The sequence below is a fragment of the Salmo trutta genome, chromosome 29 (genome assembly GCF_901001165.1).
Source record: "Salmo trutta chromosome 29, fSalTru1.1, whole genome shotgun sequence".
NCBI lineage: Eukaryota > Metazoa > Chordata > Actinopteri > Salmoniformes > Salmonidae > Salmo > Salmo trutta.
Genome location: NC_042985.1, coordinates 6,904,900 through 6,926,533, shown reverse-complemented (window position 1 = coordinate 6,926,533; position 21,634 = coordinate 6,904,900). Strand labels below are relative to the sequence as shown.

Here is a 21,634-nt window from a genome sequence, read left to right as displayed (position 1 = left end):
CCACCACAGTCAGTTTCTCTATTGTCTGAGAGATTGCCAGTCCACCAGTAAGTTTCTCTATTGTCTGAAAGATTGCCAGTCCACCACAGTCAGTTTCTCTATTGTCTGAGAGATTGCCAGTCCACCAGTAAGTTTCTCTATTGTCTGAAAGATTGCCAGTCCACCAGTCAGTTTCTCTATTGTCTGAGAGATTGCCAGTCCACCACAGAGTCAGTTTCTCTATTGTCTGAGAGATTGCCAGTCCACCACAGTCAGTTTCTCTATTGTCTGAGAGATTGCCAGTCCACCACAGTCAGTTTCTCTATTGTCTGAGAGATTGCCTGTCCACCAGTCAGTTTCTCTATTGTCTGAGAGATTGCCAGTCCACCACAGTCAGTTTCTCTATTGTCTGAGAGATTGCCAGTCCACCAGTCAGTTTCTCTATTGTCTGAGAGATTGCCAGTCCACCACAGTCAGTTTCTCTATTGTCTGAGAGATTGCCTGTCCACCAGTCAGTTTCTCTATTGTCTGAGAGATTGCCAGTCCACCACAGTCAGTTTCTCTATTGTCTGAGAGATTGCCAGTCCACCAGTCAGTTTCTCTATTGTCTGAGAGATTGCCAGTCCACCACAGTCAGTTTCTCTATTGTCTGAGAGATTGCCAGTCCACCACAGTCAGTTTCTCTATTGTCTGAAAGATTGCCAGTCCACCAGTCAGGTTCTCTATTGTCTGAGAGATTGCCAGTCCACCAGAGTCAGTTTCTCTATTGTCTGAGAGATTGCCAGTCCACCACAGAGTCAGTTTCTCTATTGTCTGAGAGATTGCCAGTCCACCACAGTCAGTTTCTCTATTGTCTGAGAGATTGCCAGTCCACCACAGTCAGTTTCTCTATTGTCTGAGAGATTGCCAGTCCACCAGTCAGTTTCTCTATTGTCTGAGAGATTGCCAGTCCACCAGTCAGTTTCTCTATTGTCTGAGAGATTGCCAGTCCACCAGTAAGTTTCTCTATTGTCTGAGAGATTGCCAGTCCACCACAGTCAGTTTCTCTATTGTCTGAGAGATTGCCAGTCCACCAGTCAGTTTCTCTATTGTCTGAGAGATTGCCAGTCCACCACAGAGTCAGTTTCTCTATTGTCTGAGAGATTGCCAGTCCACCACAGAGTCAGTTTCTCTATTGTCTGAGAGATTGCCAGTCCACCACAGTCAGTTTCTCTATTGTCTGAGAGATTGCCAGTCCACCAGTCAGTTTCTCTATTGTCTGAGAGATTGCCAGTCCACCACAGAGTCAGTTTCTCTATTGTCTGAGAGATTGCCAGTCCACCACAGTCAGTTTCTCTATTGTCTGAGAGATTGCCAGTCCACCACAGTCAGTTTCTCTATTGTCTGAGAGATTGCCAGTCCACCAGTCAGTTTCTCTATTGTCTGAGAGATTGCCAGTCCACCACAGAGTCAGTTTCTCTATTGTCTGAGAGATTGCCAGTCCACCACAGTCAGTTTCTCTATTGTCTGAGAGATTGCCAGTCCACCAGTCAGTTTCTCTATTGTCTGAGAGATTGCCAGTCCACCACAGAGTCAGTTTCTCTATTGTCTGAGAGATTGCCAGTCCACCACAGTCAGTTTCTCTATTGTCTGAGAGATTGCCAGTCCACCACAGTCAGTTTCTCTATTGTCTGAGAGATTGCCAGTCCACCACAGTCAGTTTCTCTATTGTCTGAGAGATTGCCAGTCCACCACAGTCAGTTTCTCTTGCTTTAGCCCAGGGATACTTTCTCTTCTGAATAAACTCCGATAATTCAGAAGAAAACCAAGGGTTCGATCTATCTTTGACTCTGAATTGTTTAAAAGAGACGTGTTTATCTGCCAGAGGAATAAATATGGAGGACACATTTTCTAGAGCCAACTCAAGGTTAGGAATACAGGAGACAGTGGCTAAATCAGAGTAGAACATGTCATTAAAAAAACCTTGATTAGAAAACTTTTTGCAATTTATCTTCTTAATTAAACGAGGATTAGTATTTTTCTGTTTCGTAAACTAATACATACTATGGGACAAAGATCTCTGAGATCATATGCAAATACTCTACTAGACAAATATTTGTGGGGGTTATTTGTAAGAATTAAATCAATCAATGAAGAGTTAACAGGGTTTTTCACATTTAGCTGTGTGGGTTTTGAGATCAATTGAGTCAGACTAAAATCAATACATATACTCTTCAATTGATCTGAGGCCGGGGATAGCCAATCCAGATTCAAATTCCCCGAAAATATCCATAATTGTAGCCCAATTTCCAGGAAAACCTCGGACATGGCAACTCAGGCTGTACTGTATTTGTTTAAATGTTGTTCACGCACAGAGTTGGGTTGTTTCACGTGCGCTCCTCCAGTACACGCACCAGGTGGCGGTAGCACAATTTATGTTTTGCTCTTTTCAGCCAATGAACACAGTCAGCTCTTACTCTGTGGATCTAGACGCAGTTCCTCACAGGAAGTGTTGCATGAACGAATCTCCCTCGACGGTCATTCCACAAAAAATGTCAAAGTTACAGTTGTTGCAAGCGTTTTTCTCCGACCGATTAACAACTGTGGCCGTAGAGATATCCGTGGCAGTGGAAAAAGCGTTTGCCGAGTACCAGGATGAGATCTCTCGTTCAAATGAGGAGAATCAACGCCTGCAGAGGCTGCTGGATTCGGTTTTTAATCCCGATGTAAAATTACACAAAGCAGGTAAACGATCAACAAGCTTGCCATTAGCTGCTTTTGGCAACACTGGTGTATTTACACACTCGTTTTGACCCTTCGCTAAGTCCCGCCACAGAATATTTGGCAACCAATCGCAGCGCTCCAATGCAATTGTCGTCGAGCGACACCTCAGACAAGCTCACGTTTAAATCCACAGATTTTTTTTTTTATTCTTATCAATACCAGTATGTACTGTATGGGATTTAGTTTATTTTACGCCTGCTACGTTAAGGTTATGGGTTTGGGAACGCTGTCAGCAGGGTCATTGCCCTTTAAAAACGTCACTCATTGAGCGGATTCGATTATGCTGAGCCGCTGGGCACCGGTCTATGGCCCGTGACGTGAACAGGCGAAAGTGGTGAGGGAGGAGCGCCCTTTTCAAATGGAACAGTAATCTGCGCCGCTCGGTCATGTTGTCGACAAGCCAGCATGGTGCATTGTCCGGAAACATACAACATCTCTGTTCCATTAAATATGTTAGGCTTTTCAATCTAGTTTGGAAGTGAGATTAAGCGTTTTTATCAAAAGCAATCACGTTTGCATGTGAAAACACAGAATCCTACTGTACGTGCTAATTAATCACTTTTGTTTTGTGCCGACTTTGCCGTGGGATTTGAATGGGGCACCTGGCTCAAATACACCAGCCTTAATAAAAGCACCAATATAACGCTGTGTATGTAATGATGCTAACATTAGCTAATAAATGATGTCATTACAGTCTCAAATCACAGAGGGTGATTATTTATTGAAAAGTATACATTTTTCTTGAAAGTTCTTTCATATCTTTCTTTCCAGAACCCCCGCAGCTCACTCTCACTGTTTCTGGAGATGAGGTTCCCTCTGAGCAGCAGCACTGTGAGGAGGAGTGGAGCGATCAAGAGATCATCGAGTCCATATTCATTTCCCCCTGTGTGGAAAGCAACAGTGATCAGGACTCACCTGAGCGCTCACGACTTTACCAAACTCTGAAGAACTCCCTTCCCACCATTGTAGCAGAACCGATCCAAACGAATCCAGATGGAGAGGACAACAAAATATCAGAATCAACCAGTGACACTCCCCTCACACAGTTAAAGCCTCTAAAAATTAAGAGAACACGGTTAAAGAAAGGACAACGGTCTTACATCTGCACCGAGGGCAAGACAACCAGTGAGTTGAAAGCGCCATTGAGGCTTCACACAAGGAAGAGGCTCTACAGTTGTACCGAGTGCACAGCAACCTATGACAGACCTTGTCATTTGGAAATCCACAAGAGAACTCACACGGGTGAGAAACCATACGAGTGCAAAGACTGTGGTAAATGCTTCAACCGCAAAAATAGCCTAACGATGCATATGCTAACTCACACAGGGGAGAAATCGTTCTGCTGCCATGAATGTGGCAAACGCTTCGGTCTAAACACGAGACTGATACTTCACATGAGGACACACACAGGGGAGAAGCCACACAAGTGCCCTTTCTGTGCCAGATGCTTTACATTTCCAAGTCACTTAAGTCGTCACAAGAAGCTCCATACAGGAGAGAGACCGCATCAATGCAATGTATGTGGGAAATGCTACACGCGGAAGGAGCACCTGACAGACCATATGACATCCCACAGTGGAGCAAAACCATACAGCTGTATGCAATGTGGCAAATGCTACGCACTGCAAGGAAACCTGAGAGCGCATATGGCGAGTCACACAGGGAATAAGTTATCGTGCAGGTGTGCTGTGTGTGGATTAGGTGTTCTAAATCTAAGTCGCCACATGCAAGAAGTTCACACAGGAGGCAAACAGCATCAGTGCCAAGATTGTGGGAAGTGCTTCAACCGAAAGGAAAAACTGACAGAGCACATGAGGACTCACACGGGAGAGAAACCGTATCGATGTCATGATTGCGGCGAATGCTTTAGGCTCAATGTAACCCTGAAGAAACACATGATGACACACACATCTGCCGCAAGTGCTGTTCCATGAGAGAAGATATGAGAACTCAAGATGGGACATACACAGGGAGAAATCTGTGTAGTGCAATGCATGTTTCAGCAATATTGTTTGGATGTTTCAATGTTCACATTCAATGTTAATTTTTATTCACTTATTTTTATACATTGCCCATTTGTAACTTTCATCTCAAAGTTAAACTTTACCTGTCTGTACCTTTCGGGCGTTGCTTTATGTTGGTATCAATAAAAAAATGATCAACATGAAAACTCACATTGCTGTTGTTTCTATATAGCACAAAGCAAGACTGCATTTCTAGCACCCTGAGTCCCTATGATAGAATCTTACTCAGGACATCTGAAACATGTTTTAGTTTTATGAATGACTGTCTGTCGACTTGGGAGCAGAGAGGGAGTTTCTCCACTTTTGTGAACTATCTGCACTCCAAGGATATTTGTTGCAGGACGCATTGTTCAGTAAATATGTCTTGATTAACAAGAGACTGTTATTATGACAGCCTATTTTTCATCAAAACTCTGCTCAGGTAGATGGAAATGTGGTAGATAGAAACGTGGTAGAAAAGTGACTGTTCATGATCCAGGGCGTCAGGTAGCCTAACAGTTAAGAGCGTTGTGTCAGTAACTGAAAGGTTGCTGGTTTGAATCCCCGATCAAACTAGGTGAAAAATCTGTAGATATACCCTTGAGCAAAGCACTTAACACTAATTGGTCCTGTAAGTCTCTCTGGATAAGAGTGTCTGCTAAATCAGCGGATCTCAACCTCTCCTCGGCGACCCCCAGTCATTCCATTTATTTGATCTATTCCAGAGCTAGCACCCCTGATTCAACTTGTCAACTAATTAGGTGAAAAAATCTGTTGCTCTGCCGTTGAGCAAGGCACTTAACCCTAATTGCTCCAGGGGTGCTGCACAATGGTTACCCTGTTCATAACCCCACTCCCTGCGGGTGTCTCGGGGATTTGGGATATGCAACAACAACAAAAATGTCAGGACAAATATAAGCACCCCCCAAATTATAATGATTCATTATCAAGCCCTTCAATAGGTGAATCAGGTGAGCTAGTTCACAACTACAACAAAATTGTGAAAAGTTTGTGGGTCCCGAGGAGAGATGGTATTTGGTATTTTATTAGGATCCCCATTAGCTGTTGTGAAAGCAGCAGCTACTCTTCCTGGGGTTCACACAGAACATGAAACATGACATAATACAGAACATTAATAGACAAGGACAGAACTACATCGATTTAAAAATGGCACACATAGCCTACATATCAATACATACAAACTATCTAGGTCAAATAGGAGAGAGGCGTTGTGCCGTGAGGTGTTGCTTTATCTGTTTTTTGAAACCAGGTTTGCTGTTCATTTGCGCAATATGAAAAGGAAGGGAGGTCCATGCAATAATGGCTCTATATAATACTGTACACTTTCTTGAATTTGTTCTGGATTTGGGGACTGTGAAAAGACCCCTGGAGTGTGTGTGTGTGTGTGTGTGTGTGTGTGTGTGTGTGTGTGTGTGTGTGTGTGTGTGTGTGTGTGTGTGTGTGTGTGTGTGTGTGTGTGTGTGTGTGTGTTGACTATGCAAACAATTTTGAATTTTCAACACATTAATGTTTCTTATAAAAAGAAGAAGTGATGCAGTCAGTCTCTCCTCAACTCTTAGCCAACACCAAGTAATTTAGTCTCCTCAACTTATTCAACAGCCACACCATTCATTACCAGATTCAGCTGAGGTCTAGAACTTAGGGAATGATTTGTACCAAATACAATGCTCTTAATTTTAGAGATGTTCAGGACCAGTTTATTATTGGCCATCCATTCCAAAACAGACTGCAACTCTTTGTTAAGGGTTTCAGTGGCTTCATTAGCAGTTGCTGATGCATATATATATATATGGAGCACCACTGTGCTAAATGTAATCAATCCATCCATACCCATTCTGCCCTGTCCTTTCTATGTGCACTGAGCTATATTAAGAACGGCTATTACTCCAGTACAGCAGGTGGCAGTGCAATGTCGGGTACGACGTTTCAGCCAATGACTGAACCATGAAAGAACAGAGGCAGTGTTTACGACTTTTTTACGACAAAATGTTCTTACTTTTCTCTGTTTACGTCCTAGTCCTGTTCAACAGATATATCCCCAATCTTTGCCGTGGCTCAATGTTATTACTTTATTCAACCTAAAATGTCTAAACTACATTCGTTGAATGCGTTTCTTACTGCCCGATTAACTGCGGCGGCTGTGGATATATTTGGGGCAGTGGAGAAGACTATAACAGCGTACCAGGAAGAAGTCTCCAGATCAAAAGTGGAGAACGACCATCTACGGAAGCTGTTGCTAGATTTCGGTTTCAAACCTGATAGAGAATCACAAAGAGCAGGTGTGTAAGATGAATCAGCAACCTATGGTTCTGTAAACATTATTATGATTATTAGCTAGCTAGTTAGACAACTGTGCCAACCAGACGACAAGTTAATGACAGCTGAACTGTGCTGAACCTCAGTTGTTATTAGCTAGCTAATCAGGCATCACAATTAGATAGCGATTACTTCTCACTGCACTCTGTAATGTTAGTGTGAGTCTAGTCTGTAAATGTGTTGCGAGCTAAGGGGAAGAAGTAAAAGTGAAGTGTGTTGATATATCTCAATGGTAAGTAACTTCCCCATCTTTCCTTTCAGACCTCCAGCAGCTCACTGTCTCTGTCTCTGGAGAGGAGGTTCCCTCTAAGCAGGAGTGGAGTGATCAAGAGGACACAGAGTCCATATTCATTCCCCCCTGTGTGGAAAGTGCCAGTGATCAGGGCTCACCCCAGAGCTCATACCTTTACCAAATTGGGAAGAACAGCAAGAGAGACTCCCTTCCCACCAACTCAACAGAACCGATCAAAACCAATCATGATGGAGAGGACTACGGGGCATTAGAATCAACCAATAACTCTCAGACCATGTCAAAGTCAAAACATACACAGGCAAAGAAAGGACAAAGTCCTCTTGACACTGGGACAACCAGTGAGCTGAAAGCACCAATGAGGGCTCACACAGGTGATAGACCATACAAGTGCCCTGTGTGCAGGAAAAGGTTTACTAATAAGAACCATTTAAAAACGCATCAGAGAATTCACACAGGGGAGAGGCCACATTGGTGCAAAGAATGTGGCAAGTGCTTCAGCCGCAAGGGGGACCTGGGGACACACATGAGGACTCACACAGGAGAGAAACCCTACCAGTGCAGCGTTTGTGGCAAAAGCTTCAGGCGAAACCGACTGAATGAGCATATGAGGGTACACACAGGGGAAAGACCCTATCGGTGTGCCGACTGTGAGAAGGGCTTTATTTCAGTAAGTGACCTAAAACGCCACCAGCGCATTCACACGGGAGAAAAGCCGTTTAGGTGCGACAGTTGCGGAAAATGCTTCAGTCAGATGACAACCTTGAAAAAACATATGAGGACTGTTCATAAGAAGGTTGAGTTGCAGAGCAATGAGGAAAGCCCAGATCCCTGCTAGCATTAGGGACTCCTGTTCATTTATGTGATAATGACAAACAGCACAGGACATATCTTATGTTAACCTTGGTACCATCTGCGTGTGCTTTAGACAATTTCTCTGACTATCGCTGTCATTCATTCATACAATTTTGTGTGTTGTAAATCTCTTCTACAGACTAGTTGCTTTCTTTCAGGACACTGCTCTAACACCAAGATCTACCAGATGATAATCATCATGTGTTGTTGTTACTTGACATTAAAGTGGATATACTGGGGGCTTTCAAACTCTGTGCCAACATTGATAGAATTAAATAATAAGACTTTTTTGGGGGGGGGGTCTTATTTGTCCTGTTGCACACAAGTGTGTAATGGAAACATGTTTGTTGTATATCCCAACTGCCCCTAATACACCCTCAGTGAGTGGGGTCATGGCCAGGGTCACCATTGTCCAGCTCCCCTGGAGCAATTTGGTTAAGTGCCTTGCTCAAGGGCCCAGCAACAGATTTTTTTCACCTTGTCGGTGTAACAGTGTAGGTTCCGTCCCTCTCTTCGCCCCAACCTGGGCTCGAACCAGGGACCCTTGCACACATCAACAACTGACACCCCACGAAGCACCGTTACCCATCGCGCCACAAAAGCCACGGCCCTTGCAACGCAAGGGGAAACCCTACTTCAAGTCTCAGAGCGAGTGATGTCACCGATTGAAACGCTATTAGCGCGCACCACCGCTAACTAACTAGCCATTTCACATCGGTTACATCGGCTCCAGGATTCAACCCAGTGACCTTTCAGTTGCTGGCCCAACCCTCTAACCCCGAGGCTACCTGCTGCCCAATTTTGGAACAGTCACAAATCCCTCGCTAAAGCAAGTGCATAAGCCTGCAACTAACTCATTGCCATGACCAAACTCTTGGGGTTGTTTTTACAAATCCAGATTATGCCTAGTCCTGGACCATAACATACTTTCAACAATCTCTCCAACAAGAATGATTTGGAATCCAGAACTAGGTTTAACCTGTATTCGGGAAACCGGCCCTTGGTATTTTCGTTTGAGATGTTTTGCCAGGCCTAATGTTAGGCATATAAATGGGTTGTTAATCAGAGCAATGAACTAAAAGGACATACTGTCCAACACACTGTTTGTCATATCCTGTATGTACCCTGAATATACATACACAAAGACATCTATCAAGGTAAAATAGTTACGTTGTTTTTTATTATTGTTATCTTTATTATAAATGTTAGCTTTTTCATTTGTTTCTGTAACCCACTTTATCGTGTATGATTTACGTAGATAATTGCATTCCATACTTGGAATTGTAGAATTGTATAGTCTTACTGAATGTTCCCCATTACTTCTGTACGTGGCTGACTTGTTCAATAGTGTCATGTGTTCTTCAGCTTAGCTAAATATTGTAAACTAATATGTAGTTAATCAAGTTATGTAGGTAAGATTTTGTTCATTCATTACATATTACATCCTACATTATCTATTACAGATGGACTTTGTACAACATTATATTCATGTATTCAAATATTAAGTGCATGAGCCTACAACCTCTTGACACAACCAACAATCTTGGTATTTTCCTTTGAGTTTCTTTGCTTTTAGTATGTTTTCATAATCAGAGCAATGAAAAACGACATACTGTGTACAACACCTGATGCATGCACCTTAAATATGCACAAGAGGTCTATGAACTACTTCCCCGACAAGTCATTCTATTGGTCAATTCAAGTAGCAGTACGAGGCGTGAGAGAAAGTATCGTTCTCCATTGGACGAGAGCAACTTGTTACTTCAAACCGATTTCAAACAGCCAACGTGCGCGCCCCTGTCTCTCCAGCTTCCCGAGCGCCGCCGTCCACACCGCGCTTTCGTCGATCCAAAATTCCGTCTGTCTCACGTGCTTTGTGAATATAAAAGCTCTCTTGTTTCTCTTCATCATGTGTAGTGTGTCACCAGACAAACGGCGAAAGATGGAGTCGGCGTTGGAACAGCTGAAGAAACACACCGTGGTCGTGGCGGACACCGGAGACTTCAACGGTACCAGATTGGATTGACCGCTATGCACTACTAGCCAAGGCCAGGCAGGCAGTAGCTAGCTAGCTAGAACAGTGATATAACATGTTGAAAGGTTTATAGTTGCGTTAACGTTATCTACTTATCGTAGTCTGCTCGAATATTAATTCCGATAAACTTCTGTTTTTATCTTTTAAATGAATGTTGCTAGCTGTCGTATCATGTTTGGCTAATAATTAACTTACTGCACTTGTGGCTAGCTAGTTATGACCACGGCTCTTGCACGTTTCATGCATTGCAACTTGATCACTAATGTTAATTAACTATGGGAAGAACTATATAGTTATGGATTTCTATTTGCAGGTGTTTAATTTAGACTTTGATTGTGAGCTAACAAACAGGAATTGCAATTTTTAAAATAATGACTTACTCCTGTCAGGGCACGTTGACGCTGTCACGCCCAACTAGTCAACATTGGTTCTCCCACGTGACACTAATGGATTTAGTTAAATAACACTAAATGCAGAAGACAATTTAAAATGCCACATTCAGCGTAGTTTAGCTACATAGCATTTGTATAAATCACATGTTCACAGCCCTTGACTGACATTACTGTCTCCCAGATTCAGAGAACTGGTTCCTCCTCCGTTTGAATAAGGAAGTAGGAATGATGTAACCCATTAGTTAGTTCCATTGTGGTGTAAACCAAACATTTCCTCATGCTTGCTCTGCAAGTCAGGATGACAAGACAGAAACTGTCTGCCTGCCACAGGGTAATGTTAACCAGGCTGAAGTGGGGCACACTGTAAGTGGATAGGCTTTGATGACATGCTGCTACAGTTTACACAGAATGTTTCTTCTCAGGATAAGTGAAGGTTTTGGAGCTTCACAGGTTTTGATCCCTGAATTCAGTGGTCTTTAGGACAGGGTTTTTTTCCAATGTTTTTGCTCTCTTTAGAAAATACACTGTTGCACGAAGACCTGAATAATGTATCTATAGTACCAGTCACTCAGATGGCCTACTCTGATTCTGAAGATTGACCAAGGTATCTGTGACCTTGCTTCATGCCTCAGCAGTTCAGTTTTTAGACTGTGGTGAGAGGAACCTCGATGTAGCCATAGGCTGATTTCATGTTGTGAAAGGGTGCACTTGGCCAATTCCCATTGTGAAAGGACCTCACTGGCCAACTCTTGTGAGATGCAGTGCATTCATTGGTCAACTGTTTTGAAGACTGAAACCCTGACTACAATACTGAAGGACAGTTGAACCACACCAGTTAGTATTGTATGTTGCTCTTCTCATGGTGCTACAGTCATTTTACCAGTGGGTCATGTCAGGATTAAAACAGGAACAATCACTTTCAAACTTGATCAAGTTCAATTAAACTCTTGTCTGGGATATTGTGTGTGTGTGATATATGGATGTTTGTCCGTATTGCAAAGCCTAATACCATGTCTACCTTAGCTACATGAAGTTAAGCTGATTCGTGATGGCTTTTAAGTGTGGCCTCATTGACAATCGTTTGCTGGCATGCAGAGTGGTGAACAGCTCAGTAAGTTGAACAATTCCTCAGTTATCCCAATGATGAGGAGGGTGTGTATTTAATCCTTCAATGGGATTCATGCGGCAGATTACATTGGCACAGAACATGCTTTATCTTGCCAGTTGCTGTTTTTGTTCAAATGGGGTTGGTTAGTGTGTTATCTTAGGGTTGGTCTCTGTGTAGGCTTACCTGGCTGGACTGATTTCGGATATCATAAGGTGAATGCACCAATTTGTAAGTCGCTCTGGATAAGAGCGTCTGCTAAATGACGTAAATGTCTAAGCCTTATTCCTTCAAGAAAAGACCTCACCAACAGACGAGATTTTCTGCTATGAGAATTACTAAAAGAAACAAATAAGTGCCTCATAACTTTTCTCTAAGGAACACACTTTTGGCATCTTTACCTTCCCTAACATGTTGTAAAACCCACACGTGTTATCTTCTATCAAATATTGACTGGTTGCAAGCACAAGCTTGTTCAAATCGAGCAACCCCTGTGAAATGTCAGTGCATGGTTAAAAGTGCAACCCTGTACTCTTCCTTAACCACATGGGAAACACATGGTCACTCTAGTGTTTATGCATGGCAGTCATCTGGTGTGCATAACAAATGGAAAGGAGTATGCAAATTGCAGCAACACTTTAGCCTGAAGTTGCCCTTTTAATATGCCATGTTATTAACTACTTTTGTAACCTCAGTGCAATTACTGCACTGTGGTAATTGAAGATGTGGCACATAATCATTGAACTGTAGTGAAAGGACACTGCAACTCTAGTTTCTAATTGGGTGCGTTTTATTAATACATCAATTCTATATAACTACCAGGTATGTGAAGTGTAGGCCTAATCCAAATATCTGACCCCCTGGGGTACACCTCAAGCTCTCATTGAACAGTTACACAATCTGTCTTGACAGAAAAGTGAATCTAAAGCTCTTGATATGGAGAAGTGTCTGCATGTTTTCCACAAACACTATTTTCTGACTGCCTGGTTATCAAGTTTTTTTCTCAAAAGACCTCCAACAGATAATTCAGCTACCAGCAGTGTGTACTGTTCATCCAAACGGCTTGTTTGGATATGCTGTTTTGGATTGTTAAATCACTGGCAGTAATACATAATGGTGATAACATGGGTGGCTGTGGGAATGGGTTGCAAATCGCTGCCTGTAACAGATCCAGCCATAAGGACTGGCTAAAAGAGTAGGGTATTTGAACAGAATGAGATGGCGAGAGCCTAGAATGTTTTAGTTTCCAGAGAAACACAGGGGGCCTTTGTTTCATTGTGTCGCCTACTCCCTGTCAGTGGCAGAAGCTTGGCCAGCTGGTCTAAAGCCCATCGCCACAGACCTCCCTCACTGTAGCTGACATGGCATATCACAACGAGGGGGTATACTGATCAGAACTGGAGAGTACCCTGATGTTAGGCTAACAAGGCTATAGTAAAGGCCCTCCAGTCGAAAGTAGGAAAAGCAAAACAATTGTAACTTGAAAATAAACTTTTTGCATTGCAGGGGGTGGCAGGTAGCCTAGTGGTTAGAGCGTTGGACTAGTAACCAAAAGGTTGCAAGATTGAATCTCTGAGCTGACAAGGTAAAAATCTGTCATTCTGCCCCTGAACAAGGCAGTTGACCCACTGTTCCTAGGCTGTCATTGACAAATAAGAATTTGTTCTTAACTGACTTGCCTAGTAAAATAAATTGCACTGTCTGAGGAACAGGAAATTGGGTTTTTCATTTAAATTTTCACTCTTACCCCAATGTCACAATCTGTAAGGCACTCTGTATTAGATGCTTCACTACAAGGCTACCTCACAGGCTAAAGGTATTTAACCATGAATGTTTAATTTGAACATCGGGTGTTCAACTTCTACTGCAGTGTTGCAGGTAGAAGATGGGCTGTTTTTCCTCTTCACTCCCAATCTTCTGCTTTAGTTGGAAACTGCAGTTGGCTTGTATGTACAGGAGAGGTCACTGTTGGTTGAGACCAGTGCCACTTGACCAGTCCAGCACGTTCTCTCCTGTATAAGTGACTTTATTGAAAATTGGCTTAAGCAATATATGAATGGACCTTTTTACTGAATTATCAGGGCTGATAGCAGTTATTTCACGGCTAAACATCTCAGGATAAGATTGGTGAATAAAGTTGTCCTATGAAGACTTGTATGTACCTTGGGACTGAAGGCGTCCATGCTTCCCAGATGAAACAGTTCGGTTGAGTTCCTGCTTATGTTCATTTTTTTTTCTGGAGGCAGCTGAAATTCACAGCCCAAGTCTACGCCCACTTGTAGGTGATTGGTCAACAGTAGGGTTTCTTTAAAGTATTTGTCATTAAACTAATGACACTTTTTCATTGAAATACTGCACCAAGCAGTTAATGTAAAATTGCGTGACTAAGATCGCCTCGGCAAAAAGGTCACTAAGAGATCTGTCACTTAATGTTGCTCAGATTAATTCAGATTATTTTGAGGAAGGGTACTGACTACGGTGTCTCAATGGACACTGTACTATGGCCACTTTCTCGTTTTTCATGCGTAGATCTAGTGAGGATATGAACACCTAGTGTTGTGAGCTGTTCTTAACTTATGTTGTCTCTCTCCCACTTCTCTGAACAGCCATTGAAGAGTACAAGCCCCAGGATGCCACCACCAACCCCTCCCTCATCCTGGCTGCTGCCAAGATGGCCGCCTACCAGCATCTAGTCGACCAGGCCATCAAATACGGCATCGCCAAGGGCGGGTAAGATGGGCACTCTGAAATGTATGCAACTCTGCACTGCTTCTACACTTGTAAAGTAGTTCAGTGACTCAACTGACCTCCCCTTTAAACAATGGGATTTTGAGTGAACAAAGAACCAGGCGTTTGCCCATGATAAGTGTTGTCAATGCAGGTGCCCTGAGGGTGCTGATCAGTCTGCCTTGCCTCGCACATGCCTGCAAATTATACATGTGTTTCACGGTCACTTCACCCTGTTATGAACATTGTCTTGGAGACTGACAACTTTGAGGTGTCCATTTGCAATGGGTGCTAATCATTTAATCTAAACTACACAAGAATATAAAAAAAGAACACATTTCCAAGCCACTAAAGTACATCTGAAGACATCAGTTTTGGACTTTCCTATTAATTATTTGCCTTGTTTAGAATGTTGTATTTCCAAGCATTTAATGCCCTTTCGAATATTAATCGGTGCCAAATTGAGTAGAACTGAGGTGAGAACCATGAATACTGAAACTTGAAATGTTCATTCACTTATTACAGCACATAATAAACGGGGTAGTTTGAGCCCTGAATGCTGATTGGTTGACGGCCGTGGTATATCTGACTGTACCACGGATATAATTTTTTTTACTGTGCTAATTACGTTGGTTAGTTTAATCGCAGTAAGGCACCTCTTTGTTATTTGGCCAATATGCTATGGTCTGTATAGACACTGTCATGCATTAGAACAGCCCTTAGCCGTGGTGTATATTGGCCATATACCACACACACCCCCCCCCACCCCCCCGGGCTTTACTGCTTAAATATACACATTAACAACACCTGCTCTTTCTGTGACTGACCAGGTGAAAGCTATGATCCTGTGTTGTCACTTGTTAAGCCACTTCAATCAGTGTAGATGAAGGGGAGGAGACGGGTTAAAGGAGGTGGTGGTGCAACTCTATGGCTGGTGTTCCTAATGTTTGGTCTACTCTGTGATTACTTGGTTAATAAATCTGTAGTCTACTGCTGAAAGCTATGATCACATGTTTGCTATGCTTGAGGTATTGCACCTCACCAGTATCCTGTTCCTCTGTCCATCAGACCTGAGGAGGAGCAGGTCACCAACACCATGGACAAGCTGTTTGTGAGCTTCGGCCTGGAGATCCTGAAGAAGATCCCAGGCAGGGTCTCCACGGAGGTAGACGCCAGGTACAGGAAAGCCCCCTGCGCCGCTCGGGCCACAAGTCCATCATGTGCTTTGTATCTGTCGACACCAGCTATCAGAATAACATCCACTCATCAATTATGTTTAATATAAATGTCTGAACATAGCCATGTAGGCATTATCAATTTCTATGGGGAGGGGAATGGTTCATGTGAAACTGCATTTACAAACATGCTCAATTCCACGAAGTTGATGAATGGACTTGTTGCCTCAAATGCAACCTGGCGCCTTTACAGATCAGGGTAGTAAATTGAGCCTTTAACTTGACTCTAGCTCACTGAACACAAGTTCACAGCAGAGCCTCAGACTCAAATGACTGGTGTGGAGTCCACATAACACGGCTTTAGCAAATAGTAATTGTTCATAGCGTTAATATTTAGATTAACTCAACCTCTCCCACTCGACATTAGGCTTTCGTACGACAAGGATGAGATGGTGGCTCGGGCCCTGCGGATCATTGCCTTGTACGAAGAGGCTGGTATCAAGAAGGACCGTGTTCTCATCAAGCTCTCCTCAACATGGGAAGGCATCCAGGCTGGCAGGTGTGAGATGGAGGGGGAGGGAAGGATATGAGTCATCTACCTTACAGGGGCATTTCTTCACCTGTCATCTGGGCCCAGTTTTTCAAAAGTTATTTAACTGGAATTTGCCCACTAGGCTTAAGTGGAATGAGTAGTGCGAGACTCCCCAGTCAATGATTTGCCCTTTCTATGCATTTAACCCTATCTGGTAGGTGAAATCCAGTTAACTTTTGAAGAAATGAATACTGTAGCTGTGTGTATATGCACGTCTTGGAATGTGGACTAAAAACAAATGTGATAATGTTAGGCGTTCTGTTGGTACACAGTGGAATGTTTTCAAAACGTGCTGTTTTGGCAACTGTAATTTGACGCAAATGGTTAAACAATTTACCTGCTATGTTCTGTGTCAATTTACCTCCAACCTAGAAATGATTTTGGTGTCAATTGGTTTTTAAAATGTTGGTTTTGACAGCCATGGAAGCACAGTGAAGCTCTGCTGTTTACTGTCCTTTGCTGTGCCTGTCAATGTGTGTACCTGCAGGGAGCTGGAGGAGAAGCACGGGGTCCACTGCAACATGACCCTGCTGTTCTCCTTCGCCCAGGCAGTGGCCTGCGCCGAGGCCAAAGTCACCCTCATCTCACCCTTTGTGGGCCGCATCATGGACTGGTACAAGGAGAACACTGCCCAGAAGAGCTACGAGGCCCATGAGGACCCAGGTATGGGCTGACTGATCCATCATTTGATAGCATGAGTGTTGGCCTCAACAGTCCCAGACCTTACATTATCAGTATAAATAAGATACCTGGTGACTTGGCTGTATTTATTGACTTCATTACTGTACTGGAGTGGCTTTATTACACAGAAACATCTTTATTTTGTTCTCTTCACTCAGGTGTGATCAGTGTGACCAAGATTTACAACCACTACAAGAAGTATGACTATACCACGGTGGTGATGGGAGCTTCCTTCAGGAACACTGGGGAGGTCAAGGCCCTGGCCGGCTGTGACCTGCTTACCATTTCCCCCAGCTTACTGGGAGAGCTGAGCAAAGACCACAGCACCGTCACGCCAATGCTCACGGTTCAGAAAGGTAACAACTCATTGCTACCTCTTACAGGACACTAGTATGAGCTCCCTGGAACAGTTGGGCATGAACATGATATCACATTGTGTTTGTCACATGTGCTGCATACAGCAGGTGTAGACCTTACTGTGAAATGCTTACTTATAAGCCTCTAACCAACAATGCAGTTAAGAGAATATTTACTAAATAAAATGACAATGAGGCTATATACAGGAGGTACCTGTACTGAAGCAATGTGTGGGGGTACGGGTTAGTCTATGTAAATGGTTCTGGTGGCCATTTGTTTGTTCAGCAGTCTTACGGCTTGGTAGAAGCTGTTAAGGAGCCTTTTGGACCTAGACTTGGTTCCCCTGTACTGCTTGCTGTGCGGTAGCAATGAGAATGACTGACTGGAGTCTGACTTTTTTTTGGGGGGGGGGGCTTCATCTGACACCACCTAGTGTATAGATCCTGGATGGCAGGAAGCTTGGCCCCAGTGACGTACTGGGCCATACGCAATACCCTCTGTAGCGCCTTATGATTGGATGCCGAGCAGTTGAGATAGCAGGCGGTGACGCAACCGGTCAGGATGCTCTAGAACTTTGAGGATCTGGGGACCCATGCCAAATCTTCAGTCACCTCAGTGGGGGGAAAAGGTGTTGTCGTGCCCTCTTCACAACTGTCTTGGTGTCTGGGCCATGATAATTTGGTGCTCTCAACCTGCTCCACTACAGCCCTGTCGATGAGAACGGGTGTGTGCCCGGTCCTTTCTCCTGTCCACAATCATCTCCTTTGTCTTGAGCATGTTGAGGGAGAGGTTGTTTTCCTGGCACCACATGGCCAGGTCTGACCTCAGCAAACTTAATGGTGTTGGAGTCGTGCTTGGCCAAGTAGTCATGGGTGAACAGGGAGTACAGGACTAAGAACACACCGCTGAGGGGTCCCTGTGTTGAGGATCAGTGTGGCAGATGTGTTGCCTACCATGGCCACCTGGAGGTCCTGGATCCAGTTGCAGAGGGAGGTGTTTAGTCCCAGGATCCTTAGCTTAGTGACGAGCTTTGTGGGCACTATGGTGTTCAACTCTGAGCTGTAGTCAATGAACAGCATTCTCACATAGGTGTTCCTTTTGACCAGGTTTTTCAAGGGCAGTGTGAAGTGCGATAGATTGCGTAATCTGTTGGTGGTATGTGAGTATTTCTGGGGCAAAGTGCGGGCACTTTTTTAATATTTTTTTTTTTTAATATAACCTTCTCCCCAATTTCGTGGTATCCAATTGGTAGTTGGTCTTGTCCCATCACTGCAACTCCCATACGGACTCGCAAGGCGACGGTTGAGAGCTGTGCGTCCTCTGAAGCCCAGCCACGCGGCTTCTTCACACAATGCCCGCTACACAATGCCCGCTACACAATGCCCGCTACACAATGCCCGCTACACAATGCCCGCTTAAACCAGAAGCCAGCCACATCAGTGTGTCAGAGGAAATGCCGTACTCCTGGTGACTGTCAGCGTGCATGTGCCCAGCCTGCCACAGGAGTCGCTAGAGCATGATGGGACAAGGGAATCTCGACCTGCCTAACCTGGACGACGCTGGGCCACTTGTGTGCCGCCTCATGGGTCTCCTAGTCACGGCCACCTGTGACAGGGCTTGGGATCAAACCCAGGTCTGTAGTGACGCCTCGAGCTCTGCAACGCAGTGCCTTAGACTGCTGCGCCACTCGAGAGGCCCCCACAAATAGATTTTTTAACAGACCATTGGTCCCCCAAAAAATGCAGCCCTCAATCTCAAAATCCCGACTTTGGCCCCCAGGCCAAAGTTTGCCCATCCCTGGTCTAGTGTTTCTGGGATGACTGACGTGAGCCATGACTGGCCTTTTCAAAGTACTTCATTGCTACTGATGTGAGTGCTACGGGGCGGTAGTCATTTAGTCATCTTTACTTTCTTGGGCACAGATAATGATTTTTCTATTGTCAGGCCTGGTTTCAAATATGTAATCTGTGCTTGATTGTGTTTGCCTGGCTTAATGAACCAATAGAATAGTCTTAACTGCAAATCCTGCCCATATTGCCCCCAAGGCGGTGTAGTGCGAACTCAAAGTATTTGAAGGGTTTCAAATGGTGTTTCATCTCAGGTCTGGTCCATGCAGGTGTTAACATGGGTTCATATTCTAAAGGAAATCTCACTGCATCATATGGGTTCAGTGATGCAGTAAATATACTATCAATGTTGTATTATGGTTTGACAGAGGGTTACATGTTATTTAAGCACATGGAAGAAGCTCTCTTCCCTTACACTTCAACTCTAGGTCGTATCTTCAGGACTCCTACACAGTACTGTGAATGTAATCTGCATTCTCCCACTCTGGCTTTGTTTTGAATGTTAACCTGCTCAAAGTGCCAGACAGGGGAACAAGGGGCTGATGGGAGGGGAACAAGGGGCTGATGGGAGGGGAACAAGGGGCTGATGGGAGGGGAACAAGGGGCTGATTGGGGGGGGGGGGGGGGGGGAACAAGGGGCTGATGGGAGGGATGCGTGTGTCATGAACCAGACACAATGTTTCCTCTGTAATAAAGCAGAGGGTAACCATGTACTGTATGAATAAACACTAATTCAAGCCAAATATTTTGGTGACTTTTAAAAGTTGAGTTCCGCTGAATTAAACTTCATTTTAAGAACATCATTTGAATTGGTCGGAACAGTCATGCAGTTCAAGGAAACCTGGTAAAGCATGTCTGCTTGGAAGACCCCTTGAGGTATAATCTGAGCCCCGTAGGTTACTGTTACTCACTAGCAGGTTAAAGACCAAGTTTGTTAGACCCTCCTAAGGAGAACTTGCTGAGGCCCCTTCAACATTGGCTATGCAGTCTCTTATGAGTAGGAATGTGTCTCGTAACCATGTTGTCTTAGTCTCAACAATTTCAACCTCGGGCAATAATGGTTCACAAACCTACAGGGCAAAACAAATTCATTGCTTTGTATTTAGGAACTCCTGTGTAGTTCAATGTCTGGTTCATCTTTTGAGGCTCCTTGTATTTTTAAATGGATGCTTGTGTCTCTTCCCCTGGGCCAGGTCTGCATTGAAAAAGGGTATATTTATCCTGCATCCCAATGCATACATTGTTTCCTTCAATAAACACCTGAAACCATTGAGGGGATATGAGGTCCTCTATAGGTAAAACCATAAGCATTCTGGTTGATTGCAGCCATACTACCAGTCCTTCAAAAGCCTGGGGATGGGAACTACGTAATCACATTGGACCAAGGATGAATAAACTGTAATGGCAATTCTTTACATCTCTCACTTTGTCCCGTTTAGCCAAGGCCTGTGATTTGGAGAAGGTTCACCTGGATGAGAAAGAATTCCGCTGGCAACACAACGAGGACCGCATGGCCGTGGAGAAGCTTTCTGACGGCATCCGCAAGTTTGCCGCCGACGCCATCAAGCTGGAGACCATGATCAAGGTGAGACTGGAGCACTGGGGTTGTAAATATTTCTGAATGACCTGTAAAGTATCAGGAGTAGTATGGTGCACATGTGAAGAAAATCCATGTAGGAACAGCAAGAACTATTGACCTATCTTAACATTTTTAAGACTTGTTTGGAACAAAGTAATGCTGGAAATTCAGTCGAGTCCTGCAGGTCAAACTTTGACAATTAAGTTCCCTTGCCTTTTAATGTTGTTTTTCGGTTTCCTCTTCATATGTTGCGTTGCCCCTCCACAGGAGAAGATGCTGAATGTGAAGAACGGCCAGTAAAGAGGGACCAGATGTTCAACCCTCCCCGCAGGAAACCATGACAGTTGTGCAACAACCACCACTGGGGGCCCAAGGGACCAACTCTCCTGACCCCAAAATGGGACCCCCCCCCCCCTCAACACGAACGCCTCGCCACTATAGGCCTGGATTGACTGATTTACTGTATTTTTGTCTTGACTCAATGAGTGGTTTCAATTGTAAATCCAGTACTGATGCAATGCTACTTTTGTTACTTGCCGCACTGTAAATTTGGTCAGGGGAACGAACACACAACGGTCAGGCTCGGTACAGCTTTTTTACTCATCAGCCCTTTGAAGTTGTTTTTCCTAGACCACTAAACTAACAATTCTGAACATTCCTCAGGAAATAATGATTTAACAGTTTCACCAATTAAACTCTTTCCTCAGTGAACCTGTGTTCTGTCCTGAATGTTTCATTAAGCCAGGAGTGGGTTGTCTAAAGGTTCATGAAGCTGCTTTATGTTCTAGGTCTTCCTCTGGCTCACTTGTTAATGTTGCATAAATCTCCCCATTTTTAGATTTGGGCATGAAATTTAAAACATGCTAAATGTGGGTGATTGCGTTACAAGGGATTTGGTACAAATATGCTAATATTTGTTGGTAGTGGCTAGTTTATTAAAACCAAGTGTGGATTGCA

The 21,634-nt window shown here is 43.9% G+C and overlaps 3 protein-coding genes across 3 annotated transcripts; all 3 read left to right on the top strand.

Annotated features, from left to right (window-relative positions):
- The first annotated feature begins 2,325 nt into the window (after window positions 1–2,325).
- Window positions 2,326–4,916, top strand: LOC115166833 (oocyte zinc finger protein XlCOF22-like). Its single transcript, XM_029720700.1, has 2 exons — window positions 2,326–2,703; window positions 3,514–4,916. The coding sequence occupies exons 1-2, from the start codon at window positions 2,394–2,396 to the stop codon at window positions 4,674–4,676; spliced, it is 1,473 nt and encodes a 490-aa protein (XP_029576560.1). The 5' UTR covers window positions 2,326–2,393; the 3' UTR covers window positions 4,677–4,916.
- A 1,835-nt stretch (window positions 4,917–6,751) lies between these two features.
- LOC115166836 (zinc finger protein 436) lies at window positions 6,752–8,476 on the top strand. Its single transcript, XM_029720702.1, has 2 exons — window positions 6,752–7,045; window positions 7,344–8,476. Exons 1-2 carry the CDS (start codon window positions 6,850–6,852, stop codon window positions 8,168–8,170), a joined length of 1,023 nt encoding a protein of 340 aa, XP_029576562.1. The 5' UTR covers window positions 6,752–6,849; the 3' UTR covers window positions 8,171–8,476.
- A 1,499-nt stretch (window positions 8,477–9,975) lies between these two features.
- On the top strand, window positions 9,976–21,388 carry LOC115166835 (transaldolase). The gene is made up of 8 exons (XM_029720701.1): window positions 9,976–10,196; window positions 14,326–14,449; window positions 15,515–15,622; window positions 16,049–16,180; window positions 16,701–16,876; window positions 17,053–17,250; window positions 20,538–20,683; window positions 20,945–21,388. The coding sequence occupies exons 1-8, from the start codon at window positions 10,097–10,099 to the stop codon at window positions 20,975–20,977; spliced, it is 1,017 nt and encodes a 338-aa protein (XP_029576561.1). The 5' UTR covers window positions 9,976–10,096; the 3' UTR covers window positions 20,978–21,388.
- The last annotated feature ends 246 nt before the right edge of the window (window positions 21,389–21,634 follow it).